Source organism: Nelumbo nucifera, chromosome 1, assembly GCF_055504915.1.
Source record: "Nelumbo nucifera cultivar China Antique chromosome 1, China Antique-T2T, whole genome shotgun sequence".
NCBI classification, from domain to species: domain Eukaryota; kingdom Viridiplantae; phylum Streptophyta; class Magnoliopsida; order Proteales; family Nelumbonaceae; genus Nelumbo; species Nelumbo nucifera.
Window position 1 is genome coordinate 205,170,298 of NC_142649.1, and position 13,895 is coordinate 205,184,192.

At 39.3% G+C, this 13,895-nt stretch overlaps 1 protein-coding gene across 3 annotated transcripts in view; it reads right to left on the reverse strand.

The window, feature by feature from the left end:
* LOC104609870 (regulator of nonsense transcripts 1 homolog) overlaps window positions 1-13,537 on the reverse strand; it is a 48,773-nt gene extending 35,236 nt beyond the window's left edge. For 2 of the 3 annotated variants that reach the window (XR_016080974.1, XM_010276286.3), the window contains exons 1-7: window positions 12,746-13,536; window positions 6,469-6,720; window positions 6,194-6,364; window positions 5,956-6,006; window positions 5,624-5,716; window positions 5,372-5,467; window positions 5,135-5,185 (exon numbers count right to left, since the gene is read on the reverse strand). Coding sequence is in view for 2 of the 3 variants with exons in the window: in XM_010276286.3 (XP_010274588.1) it covers window positions 5,135-5,185; window positions 5,372-5,467; window positions 5,624-5,716; window positions 5,956-6,006; window positions 6,194-6,364; window positions 6,469-6,720; window positions 12,746-13,267 (1,236 nt within the window). In the remaining variant the exon portion in view is untranslated. Of the gene's footprint in view, window positions 1-5,134; window positions 5,186-5,371; window positions 5,468-5,623; window positions 5,717-5,955; window positions 6,007-6,193; window positions 6,365-6,468; window positions 6,721-12,745 lie in introns of all 3 variants that reach the window. The other variant, XM_010276285.3, reaches the window with a different exon arrangement.
* Window positions 13,538-13,895: the final 358 nt, after the last annotated feature.

The window sequence follows — 13,895 nt, forward strand, 5'->3', positions numbered from 1 at the left end:
ATCTGCAAATTGAAGATGAGTAACCACCACTACGTCCCTCCCAATTCTCCAACCTCTGATCAAATTATTAGAATCATCACTAGCAATTAAAACACTTACGACATCAGCTTCTAGGGTGGAAAGGAAGGGGGAAAGGGGATCCCCTTGTCTAAGACCCCTCTTAGCTTGGAAAAAGTCCCTAGCTACCCCATTAACCAAGATGGAATAATGACAGAGGAGATACATCCCTTTATCCATTTACACCACCTCACCCCAAAGCTTCTACGCCTCAAAACTTCTAGAAGAAACTCCCAGTCCACCAAATCATAGGCTTTCTCAAGATCAAGCTTACAAACCATGCCTTTCTCCTTTTTCCGGCCCTTGTATTCATTTGCAATGAGGATTTGATCTATTATTTTCTTCCAAAAATGAAGGCACCTTGGTTTGGAGAGATCAAGCACCTTGGAAATGATTTTATACAAGCTTCCCACCAGGCTTATAGGTCGATAGTCTTTCGGGTGGGACGCTTCTGGCTTCTTGGGGATTAAAGCAACAAAGGTTGCATTGGCTCCAAAGTTGAACTTGCCTCTCTCAAAAAATTCAGCAAACACTTCCAAAAGATCATCAACACTAATAATCTCCCAACAATCTTGATAGAAGGCCATTGTGAAACCGTCTGGACCGGGTGCTTTAGACCTTTCCATAGAGAAAATTGCTCTTTTTATTTCTTGGGTCTCAAAAGGTTTTTCTAGATCCGCCAAAAGATCCTCAAACACCAAGGCTTCTGCTATGTCATCTTCCCTATTTAAAACTTGTCCGTCCCACTCCAATTGGGATATAAAATTCTTTCTCTTTCTTCCGTTGGCCAACAAATGGAAAAAACTAGTGTACTCGTCTCCTTCCTTTAACCACCTACATCTTGATTTTTGCCTCCAATCTCCTCTTTTCTCAAAATCTCCTCCAATTCTTGCTTGAGCCTCCATCTCTCTGCCCTCTCTTCCGCCCTTATTCTTCTATCCTCTTCAAGACCATCTAGTTGTTCTAATCTGTGAGCAATCCAATTTCTCCTTTCTTCTAATCTTCCAAACACTTCCCTATTCCAATCCTTAATCTTGGCTTTCAGCCTTTGTAGCTTCTTATAAAATCTATAGACCTTCCACCTAAACTCCACTTGATCCTCCTCCCACCAAAGTTTCACCCTTGAAATATATTCAGGGTGAAGTAACCACATATTCTCAAATCTAAAAGGACATGGTCCTCCTCTCACCCTTTCTTGAGACGGTCTAATTGGGCAGTGATCTGAGGTAGTTCTTGGTAAGGCTCTGGATACCATCTCCCCCAAGACTTCCTCCCAGTCTGAAGAGACAAGAAATATGTCCAACTTACAACAAATCGGTACCTCTTGGAAGTTTGACCACGTAAAGTTGGCTTGTAACAGGGGCATGCCTCTCGATCCAAAGGAATCCACAAAAAGATTGAAGTTTCTCATACTTGAGGTAATCCTATGGTTGGGGTTATTAGTTTCATGCAAGAATCTGATCACATTAAAGTCTCCCCCCAGGCACCAAGGTCCATCCCAGATTTCTCTGATAGTTGTGAGCTCCTCCCACAAGTCTCCCCTCTCTCTGTAAGACGTAGGGCCATAAACATTAGTCAACACCCACACTAGACCATCCTCCTTTCTCTTCAACTTGATAGAGACCATAAAATTTCCAATTAATTCCTCCGAGCACTCCAATCCTTCGTTCTTCCACAACGTTATAATTCCCCCTGAAGACCCTAGAGATTGTGGAAAGGTCCAACTCAATCCTCTGGCAGACCAGAAACTTCTTACCCACCTTCTATCTACATCGGCCACCTTTGACTCTTGAATCAGTACTGTCTGGCTTCTCTATTCTCAAACACTCCTTGATCGCTCTTCTTTTCCTAGAGCTCCCCAAACCTCTTACATTCCAGCTTATTATCTTCATTATCAACAGGCTGAAGTACCCTTGGGATAAATCCTTCTCTTTACTATCTCCCCTTCTTCCCTAGAGCCCCCTTATCATAATCCACTTCACACTTCAGTCTTTCCACTTCACTTAATTTCTTCTTTCTTTTCCTTCCTAAATCATCTAACTTTTTTGCTGGATCTCTGGGGTTTTCCTGGTCTACTCCCTTTTTCTGCAACCTTTCTTGACTTCCTCTTACAAGCAACTTTTTCTTCACCCTTCCCTTTCTCCTCTAAAGGTGAGGGACTCGGAATGTCACCCTCCTTATCCTTTTCTTGAAGATCACCTAGCTCCTCCGATTCAAGAGCTCTAAATAAAACCATTATCAGCTCCCAGATTCTTTCCCCTTCCTCCTCCTTACTCTCCTTACTCTCCTCACCCTCCACACCTCCCACTACCTCTGTTTTTGTCAAGGAGTTACTTGAGTTGGCAGAAAACTGAGAAGGGATGGTTTCACCTGTAACCAAGGCAACACCAGGGCAAGAAGATGAATTAGTATCAACAAAAACTGAGAAACAAACAGTACCTTGAGGAGGAGGAGGAGGACACCCTAAAGGAATTGGTTGACCCTGGACACCCAAAAGAGGAAGAGTGCTGGGATTAGTGTTGCCGCAATCAGCCCTTAGAATGCTAGTTTGGGGAGAAGGGTACATTGTAGTTTGGAGTTTGCCCTACTGCACTCACTTTCATCCTGCTCTTGGAGTTTGCTTGCAACAGGTTCCGCTCTCCCTTGGGTTTGGGTCTTTCCCTCATTTAGAATAGTACTCTCTTTTCCAAGGTTGTGTGGTTCCTCTTCCATAGACCTTTCTCTTAAAACAGGTGCCTCAGTTTCAAAAAGCAGCCTCAGCCCCACATCATCCGCAACCCCTAGCTTGGCTGAATATTTGCTTCCCACATTTCCTATGCTGGACTCTTCAGTAGGTTCTTCATCCTCTGAAAAATCTTCATCGAGACTAACCCATCCCGAATAAAATACTTCATCTTTTTCTTTGTCCCGAGCATATCTCGGATTCGGCCTCTCCGGGCTTGTGGAGTAGGAGACTAGCCTCGGCTTCCAGACCCAGGCTTCTTTCAGAGATGCTGAAATCTTCGACCCAGAAGAGATATGGGACGAAGATAAACGGCTTTTTTGGTCTGCCAAAGCCTTGGTTTTATTATTGATCACAAGTTCACTTAAGTAGTCACGTGATTTTAACTTGGATGGCCCATCTTCCTGTTGAAGATCGACTGGGCCAGGCCCAATAACACCAACAGCTTCGGTGTGGCCAAAATTGTCCAAGACAGGCCCACAATCTTTTATAACTCCCTCCATTGCCACTTGTTTGCCTAAAGCACCACGTGTCAACCTTATTTCTGAAACTTGTCTCACCTTTGGTCCAGTGCCAACCTTAATAACACCTGTTCCACTCAAAAAGCTTTTGTCTTTCCCTGGTAAGCAAGCAACCTTAATCTGTTCAGACCTCTGTTGACCACCAACTGTCATTGAGCAGAGAAGTTTTCGTGTCTGGGTTCCCAACTGTCCTTTCTCAGAGCCTAGAGCAGTCATCTGGGCATAAGTTTTGAATTGAGCTGTTGGATTCAGACCCAGTGATCCTGATCTGCTATTAGAGGAAGGAAGCTGTAAGACTTCCTTTCCCACACTGAGCTCCAGAGTTCCCTTATTTCTGAAACTTCTAATCCCCTTCTGTGATTCCTTTCTTTGGCTGAAAAAGGAGCTGCTTTTGTCCACATCATCATCTTCTTCACCAAGATCTCCCTCCTTCCACCAAGAAGCTTCAATGGAGATGGCAATCCAGGTTCTGTACTCCACTCCACCTGTTTGAAATTCTATCAGGCGCGGAATCAGATCTGGCTTTGCACCTGACAAAGTTATTACAGCTGCTCTCAAATTAGAGTCATTGAAGAACTCCATTTCACCCCCCACACAGCTTAGCAATTCTTCTAAATACCTCCTCTGACCAGAGGTGGAACGGAAAACCCAAGATTTTGAGTTCGATAAACAAATTTGGATCCACAGTCTTGGAGTTACTCAGGGGGGACCATTGCCAAACCTTGCTTTTTCTCTACCGAAGTTGCTACAAACTCCTGTTTACCAAGAGGCAAAGAGATCAAAGCCTTTCTTCCATCAAAAGGATCTAACCTCACATCACCTGAGAGTTTGAGCACCTGTTTTAACTCGTCTCCCATGCTGTTCCAATCTTTCACCAAGTCCTTTGCAACAAACACCAGTTTATCCTCCCAATCTTCTTTGGGCCTGTTCACCCAAACTTTCGGCTTACCCAGGTTTGTAGCTAACTGTAAATCATCTTCTTCACCAGATTGCAATTTTGTCTCCCTGCTTGTTGAACTTAACTCCACCTTCTTCGTCAAAAGATTCATATCTTGAGCTTCTTTTTTATCCCTTTTCTTTTTGCTAGTCAACCTTAGGTAATCTTGTAGAACTTGCTCCACCATAGTCCAACCTGAAGCTCTCCTCCCTTCAGGGAAACATGTCAGTTGTTTTAATCCTTCTCCGTAGTGTTCAAGTATTCCAACATACCTGCCCTTTCCATTTTCTCTTCTTTCTGCAAAGTACTTCCTACCTCTTTCCACATGACAGCTCTTCCATTCTCTTTGAGTTGTTGAGTTTAAAACTCCTTTCAACACTCCAAGCAACCACAGTACTGCTCTTCCAGATAGGATTAAAGAACCTTTCCTTAATTCAACTATCTTCAAAGCCTCTTCTCCTCTGGTCCAAATTTCCTCTAGGACAAAAGTTTTCGCTTCTATTTTCAAGGTCTTCTTCCATCTTCAAGGTTTTCGCTTCTTCCATCTTCAACTATCTTTATGACACTTTTTCCAGCTTGGTTTTTATTGGACTTAAAGTTAAAACAACTTATAAATGGGATTGGCTCCTTGCTTAGACTTTTCTCACTTAATGAAAGAATACTTTCTTTTGTAAAAATGGTTAAAAGAATACATTTGATTAGGAATACTTTATTCAGATGTGTCATGGATGCTTAAAGGCCAAAAGGCCATCACCCAATGCCGGTCCAGTTCCTAGATGTTTAAAGGGAACCCTAAAATTGTGGTATTGTTTTCATGACCCTTGGGTCTACTTCACATTTTTCGTCTTTTCAATAAACCCTGTCATAGCAAAGAATAAAACTAATTACTAACATTACCTGGCTGGCACGGAGCTCAAGAGCAACCTCTTCTTGTGCAGTCAACTTGATCTAAAACACAACCAGAGCATATAATGAGCACCTATATGAGATAGAACCATAACTTACATTGTGAAGAAAAGTACTGTATTTAACATATCATGTACTTCATTTCACAAATTCACTATTACAAATCAAATAAATTAAAAAACCAATTTTTTATTAAAAGGCTTATATTCAGATGGAAAAAAAGCATACCACATGCCCCACAGACTGCCATGCTGGATGAGTTGCATCACCTGAATAACGAAGCCGCAACTCATCACCAGGTACCAGCCGCAATTCATTATCTTCCTATAGTATTAGAAAAGATACATGTAAACTTTAGTGAATAAAAAGAAGAAAAAAAATCAACAAAGTAAAAGCATAACCTGATTAAAAATACCTAGAGGAAAATGTGTAAAAATTTGGATATGGGAGAAAAAAGCAATAGAGGAACACTTTTACTACCTTTGGGAAGACAAAGTATGCAATGCGTTTCTTGTTGAGACCAATATCCCACCGTATGGTTACATTGTCTTTACTCTGTGATTCCTTCATCATCTGCAACAAAATTGCAGTTATATTATAATCAGAAATTTTCATGGAAGCTCATTTCATTGATGGATGGAAAGAATAAAGAAAAAAAAACTTCAGGTAGCATATAGTTTGCATTTAGAAAAAAGGAAAATAGGCTACAGCTTACAAATACAAGGCACTCAAATTCAAAAATTAAAAATATATATAGAGAGAGATTTTGAAGTTGGAATCATTGAGTAGACCAAAATAAAATGGATACTTACTTTATCATAATCAGCTTCAAGTTTGACAAGCGGTGCAAATACATTTTGATACTGCAAAACAGATAAAAAATGTGGAACATCATGAGACCTCTCTAGTTAGAGGCAGATAGATGATAGAATTGGTTAGATTCCACCACAACTTAGTGCATGACATACTTATAAAGTTGAAGTGTTGAACAATAACTGTTGACATAAATATTTGCTTTTACTAAAAATTATGGCTTCTTAACCCAGACACCTGATATGCATCTTCATATTTCAAGGCTACAGGTTGAGGTTCGTCATCCACTCCAGGTTTCTCAAGATCTTCAAGAGTGGCATCAGGGTTAGTTTTCCAAAGCTCTTCCACCTTATTTATCTGTTGAGCACTAATTTGGCGTGCTCTCAATTGCTCCTGTTCAGATGGGATCTGCAAAGTGCAAGAAATAAGTCAATGCAGAAAACCTCAATTCGAAGTAATCTCACAGGAAAGGAAAAAAAACTGGATAAATCCAACAACAATAAATAACCAACCTTCACAAGCCACTGCAAGAAACACCTATCATCAATAAGAGGACACCACTGGCTCAAGTCCCAGTTCATATCCTTCAATGCATTGACACTCAAACAAGGTTCTCTACAAAGAAGAACAACAACACTCTCTGTCTTCGCAGAAATAAATCCAAGAAGAAACACATTTCTGCAACCACAGTTGTAGCATTCAAGAATTGTTTCTCCCAGAGGACTGTCTTTATGAAGACAAACTTCCTTGTGTTTTGCTCTAACCTAACATGTTCAACAAAAAAAAAAAAGAGTAAAAGGTAGGAAGTCAAGGAGGTTTTGTCATATGCAAGAAAAATCATCCCAAGCTTTATTACAGAAAAAGGACAGGAGTTCTAAAATAAGAAACAATATATAATTTCTTAATCTGCCATGTGTTGGATAACAACAACAACAACAACAATAATAATAATAATAGCAAATGAATAAACGTTAGAAATTTCCACAAAACATGGATAACAACAACAACAATAATAATAATAGTAAATGAATAGTTTAGATGTTTATAGTTACAGAAAGAATAAAAGATATCCCTTTCATAGGAACACTTTTTTTGATAGTTTAAAGATAATTTCATTAACCAAAGAAGATAAGCTGTTAGAATTCCCTTGGAGAGGTGCGAGGCAAGAAAGTCGGTGAGACAAGAAAAACAAGAAAGTCAGCGAGACAAGAAAAACAAGAAAAAAATTACAAAGTTTCCCAAAAGAGCTCTTCCCTAGATACCCCTTGTTTGGCAAGAAAGTCAGCGAAAGCATCTGCCAAGCTACCCAGGCACATTGTCTCAAATACACAATAAAGAGAAGCAGGATTTAATTCTAGTAAACTAAGAGCTGTGTTCTCCAGTAGAGTTGGTCTCTACTAGTCCCCTGTATTGCTAGTTGCTACTTGCTAGGGAGCGGCCATCCCATTTGCTGATCCTGACACCCACTCAAGAGTTGTGTTAAGCTCCTTTTCTATGCTTCTTACTTCTCTTGTCAAACATCTGTGTTTACTTGGAGCTTGACAGTTCTATTTTAGCCAGCCTTTTTTTATCAATAACATCAATTTTATTAATCTGAGAAGAAAGTGGTAATTACAGACTGTTAAAACAGTTTAAATTCATGAGAGATAAAAACTCTTATCCCTCCCCACGAAACCCCAAATCCCTTACAATTGTGCCCAAAACAATGAATCTCTCCCCACCCCTTGCTTAGCTAATGAATCAGCTATGGCATTTGCACTCCGATTGACCCACCCTATCCTTACTTCCCATAGTTGTCAAGGCGACGCCTAGGCAACAAGGCACCCTTTGAGGCTCGCCTCGCCTAATTGCCTAACAGTTTTCTACTTCCTACTATAAAATACTTTTCTATTCATTCTTTTTTGAGATTATAATTATAAAATAGACATTATTAAACTAAAATAATCATTTTGTGTTTATATACTAATTTCTTTTTATTATTTTCTTATTTATTAGGGTTTAATCAACACAAACATTGCTAAATGCTGTATTGAACCCTCAGACTTCAAAACCTGAACCAACAAGTAAGGAAGAACTAAAAATTTTATCTAATCAGCATATTTTCCTCTTCCATATATTCTTCTTCTACCCCTTCTTCTTCTTCTTCTTCTTCTTCTTCTTCTTCTTCTTCTTCTTCTTCTTCTACTACTACTACTACCAATACTTATTATTTTCTTCTTTTCCTATAACAAAAATAAGGGTTCAGCCCCTATATTTTTTGAATTTTATTTTCCTTCTTCCTTTTCTTCTCATGAATATGTTGACTTTCTATACTTTAATATGAAATTTATACTTTTCTTATGAAAATCATGAATAATTGTTAAAGAAATATGGTTATGGTACCTAGGGAACTACCCTAGGATCTATGTTTTTAACATAAAAAATCCATCGCCTAGGCGCGACTAGGTGACAAGGCGCCCCCCAGTCGCCTAGCCTCACCTTGGCGCCTTGAAAACTATGTTACTTCCATGTCTCTAGTTAACCATCTGAATTTCTTCCTTTCATTATTGTACATCCACATCTTCATTCCCTCATCCTGTAGCCAGTTAGTTTATCACCAGTTTTGAATCTCCCTCCACACTTAGCTTGTTGATGTGTAGGGTTTTCGCCCTTTGTATGCCTTCCATTACAGTCATGACTTCTGCCCTCAATGAGTCTCCTTCCCCTGCCGGCCCAGAATATAGTGCAATAAGTCTGCCCCTTTCATCTCTAAATACACCTCCAATGCTGGAGGGACCTGGATTCCCTTTGCTACTACCATCAAAATTTAATTTAATAAAGCCCCTGTCCGGTGGGCTCCAATGATGAATTGTGACAGCCTTAACAGTAGAAGAATCTGCCATTGCCTTCCAGTTCCTCAATATATCAGTTGCTGAAACACTAGAGAAATCTTTCAGGGACTTCAGCCAGTGCACCACTTTTAGCCAGCCTATTATTGCCCTTGTCTCCTTGAGTCGCTTTCCACAATAAAGTCTCTATATCCCATTGGCCTTCTCAACCTTAAACCCTGAATTACTGCTAGAATTTCAGCCTCTAATTCCTTTGTTCTGTTGGTCCCGAGGATATAGCTTTCACTTCTCCTTCATGATGCATAAACACTCCCTCACTCCTGAAGTTCCTGGATTGCCTAGGCTACATCCACCAAAGTTTAAGTAGTTCCTTGGGGGTGGATTCCTGTGCAATTGGTTCTAGCTGAAGATAACGATGCCACTTGTTGTCATCCCATTGTGATGTCCTCAATAGAGCATGCACCAAAGATAGATATTGTTTTCACCCGATATACCACCTTCATTTTTATGTTCTCCATCGAGGTTTCCTTGGTATGTGTTTCCAGTCTAAAGATTCTTGCATTCATTCCAAAATGAACCAAAAGATAGCTGCTCTTGTACATTTCCAGTTTTCCACAGTATCCTTCTTCTCTTCATTGGGCATAAAATATGTCATTAGAAAAATCTCACATTTTGGGGAGTTGTGCACTTGCATTCAAGAAGAATCCAAAAAACCTCCATATAGAAGAAGAATAAGAGAAGGAGAATAAAAAATAAATGATAGTTTCACCAATCACCATTAGCCATGCACGAAAGATGACCATAGGGTGAAATGCACCACTTCTGTCTCCTTTTACAAAGGACCCCACATGTATTGATAGTTTGATCTTTTGATATAATACCTCCCAACAGAAGATCCTAATCTTTGGTCAAATTTGTCCCTTCCAAATGTCCTTTCCCTAAAAATCTCTAATGGCCAAATGTGATGGAACAATGGACTGAAAAAAAAGGAGGCACATGTCAAAGTACCAAAGGAGTTGGCTGTCCAAATTCTACTATCCAAGATAGACACCTAAAATGCCATGCCAACAAGAAGAGTTATTAATTCCAAAGCCAAATTCCTTTCACATTCCCTTAATCCTTGCTAGACCTGCTCATGGGCCAGGTGGCCAGACAGGCCGGGCTTTCACATAAAAGCCCAGCCTAAGTCTATGCACAACCTAATAATGTTTTATATAATATAATATTATATATATATATATTTTTTTTTTCTTTGTTCCTCTTCTCTTTTCAAGTCAAAGTGAGATATTTAAGTATTTTTTGGTTTTGGTGTCATTTAATATAAATAAATCAGTTTTATTGTTGGATAAAAATTAAAAAAAAATCTTAAAATCTTCTTGCCCAACTTCTTGGTCAAGCTTTGGGCTTCAAGCTTTATACAAGGCTCGGGCTCAAGCTCAAGATCTAGGCCCGGTGGTCAGGTCGGGCTTAAGCTCAGGCCTAACATGTTTTATTAATATAGAGGCAAAGCCTGGTCCAGCCCGTGAACAAGTCTAATCCTCGCCTAAGTCCCGAATAGGGTTGCAACAAAAACGATCTCTAATCGAATAGTTTGGGCTTGAGTTTGAATCTCAAGGCAAAATTGATTATTTATTCAAACTCGAGCTCAACTAATAAAAAGTTTGGCTCCAAAGCTCATGAGCCTGGCTCGATTATATATACGCCCCAAGGCATATGCCAAAGGAGCTAACACCTCTGAGGCGTACGCCTCATGCACACCTCATATAAAAAGACAAAAAAAAAAGGAAAGGAAAGGAAAAGAAAAGAAAAGAAAAGAAAAGAAAGGGAAGGGAAAGAAATAAAGAGAAGAAAAAAAAAGAGAGAAAATGAAAGGGAAGGGAAGAAAAAGATAAGGGGAAAGAAAGTGGTCTGCCATGTCAACTAGTGCTATGCATCTTTTTTCTTCTTAATATAAAAGATTTTTATTAAAAATAAAGAAAAAATGAGATCCCTCCTTCCTCTTCTTATGCCTCTTACATTCTAAACTACGCCCCATGCCTCTAGGTAGTCAAACGCCTCGCATCAGACCTCTGCATTTTAAAACATTGATATATACATACATATATATGTATTATATATATGTATGTATTATATAGAATACAAAAAAAAATTATAATATATTGTGAAAATATCTTTTTATGTAAAATATATTTTTATATTCCATTTTTGAGCTTTCAAGCTGAACTCAAGCTCATCGAATATTTAGTTGAATCGAGCTTGAAAAAGGAAATAGAGTTTGAATCGAACTCAAACTTGAGCTTAATAGTATTTTAGTCGAATCGAGCCATCACATATAGAAGTTCAGCTCAACTTGATTGAGTAGACTCGATTGCACCCTTCCTTGTCCAACCCCGAACGATCAATTGACACATTGTTAGACTTTTTTTTGTCCAATGATAGAACATAGATGCTAATAAATATATCTTCAAGCGGGCATATTGTTTCTCAACTTCCCAACACTCAACTCTACAACATTGCAGATCGTACGACTAATTTATAAAAGTTTACTTTTAGCCTAAGCGACATTCACCTATTACATTAAAAGTTTACTTTTAGCCTAAGCAATATTCACCTGTTACATAAGACTCATAAGCACCTTTCCATTTTGCCCATTGTGCCATAATTATATGAGCAACATCCTTCTCGATCTCTCCCTTGTTAGTATTGTTGAAACTAAGATAATGGAAGAGGTCACGGTAAATCATCTCATGGTCTCCAATCCTAGTGTATCTCAATTACATTGCATATATTCTATTTTAGATCTACTTATTTAAGAAACCTCTTGTTTCTAAGATATTTTTTCATAAACTTAATTTTATATTAATCCCTTGTTAGTTTAGTTTCATCAATTAAGACCATGTCATCAACAAACAACAAGCACCATGGGACCTCCTCTTACATAATTCCTTCAGTACATTTATATTATTGTTATATCCCATCAAATTTTATGTCTACATGTGATTTGTTTAATTCCAAACAAAAACAAGAGAGATTTTGCATGGAATCTTGAAAGAAAAAAAATGGACATCTAATCAAATAACCCATGGCAAACCTTTGCCAAAGTACAGCTCAGATATAGAGGGGAAGAGACAACACAGTTCTCAAACTCTGCTTCACTTTATTTTCAAATGTTGAACTCAACCATTTTGCTTCACTTTACTTTCAAGATCTATTTGTTCTTTTCTTCTTGCTAGGATAGCCTCCAAATCTATCCTTCCAACATGGCAGAAGTAATCTAAGATACAATTAGCTTCTAAGCATGACTTTCAAGCTGCTAGGTATCTTCTGGATGAGAAAGAATAAATTGAGATTTTTGGCACAATCAACAGGGGAATCGGTGAATTACTACAAAAGAAATGATACAGATAGATCGTCCTATGAACTTCAGCTTTCTTTATTAGTCCTTCCCCCTGTTTTCCAGGGCGTTATGGGGATGGATGTTGGGCTTGGACCCGGATATTGTCGAACATGCTTCACTAGAAAATCACAGAGCTTTGATATTTCAAACAACTAAAATAAATGTCAGGTACTTAACAAAAAAATAAAATAATGTCGAAATTTCACTTTTTTCTTCACCTTTTTATTCTGTATATAACATTATAACTTATCACTAACAACGGAAAAGTAAAGGAAAAGTGAGACAAGAACTTCGGTTTGGAAAGGTATTTAGAAATCATTGGAAATGGAACAGTTCCATTTGATTCCATATGGCTTCCAAAAGCCCAGTTCGAACAATCAACCACGGTATAAGATCACTCTCAAAACAAGTAACGTTGTTGGCTTCTAATTTTTTTCTCACACACTTTCTTTTCAGAGTTCAGAAAACCCACTTATTAGCAAATGAAGGCTAAGAGAGATGCATCAAATTGAAGTGCTACTTTGTATAAAAAATTGCTGAATTAGATATAGATATTCCACGTACCAGATGATTGACGATATGAGAACCTGAAGTGTTCCCCCGCGAATTACAGAACCACTTCCGGCATGACGGCACGTTGCACCTAACAACACAAGCCGGATTTTGGACCCCACAATACCGACAGGCATGCTCCGTAAAATCACCCTTCCCATACTCGTAATTCTCATCCTCACCGGTCTCTTCGAAGCTCAGACCACTCATTCCTGACGCTATGGCATCCACCGTAGCCTGATTGCTGCCGCTGCCGCTACTGCTTCCGCCTCTACCCTTCAACACACTTCCAGGAGCAGAAGAAACAGCGCCACCATCGGCTTGAAGGTCGACACCACGGTCAGCAGAATCTGACACAGAATCCGGCGTTGGAGGCCACACGGACGACCTGATCGGCTGTGATAATTCTCGGAATTCCGGATAGTCATAGTCGTCACCCTGCGTATTGAATTCCAGGAAGGTATAGGCGTCTCCGCCTGTATCAGGCTGTGATGCCGTCTCGTAAAGATTGTTTACAACCGTCTGCGCAGCCATGGATCCCACCAAAACCCTAGCTCCTCCTCGCTCTCTGTCTTTGGCTGTAATTGAATTAGGGTTAGGGCAATGTAAAGGTTATGTGATAGGGTTTTCTACTTCGCCGATGGAGATGAAAGTGAAATTGGTTAGGATTAGGGTTTGACGAGAGGAAGAAATGTGAGAATGAAGAAGAGGAGCGTAGGAGACGAAGGAAAATAAAGGTTTGAAGTTGGATGCATCTTATACAACAGAGGAGAAGATTTGACGTAAGAGAATAAAGAGAGTAGGAGGAAAGAGGGAACAGAGGATGCCAGATGGAATAAAGTTTTAACCGTGGTTAAGTCCGAGGTTCCGTCGTAACATAACCATCTCCTTTTTGCTTTGAGGCAAAAAAAAAGTAGGAAAAATCTATGCTACCGCAAAGACATGGCACCGGAATAGTTTTGAACAATCAAAACCCCACGTCAATTTTAATAAATGCCATCTGAGTTCATTGGGTGCAAGTTTTTCCGGTATCGAACCCTAAAAAGTAAAAACAATTGAGGTGGTGTGTATCAACAAAATACTTTCCAATACCCGATGTTGATAGGGTATTGTAACGTGTTTTGGCTGGTAGAAGATCCATGGTATTGATGAATCTGGTATC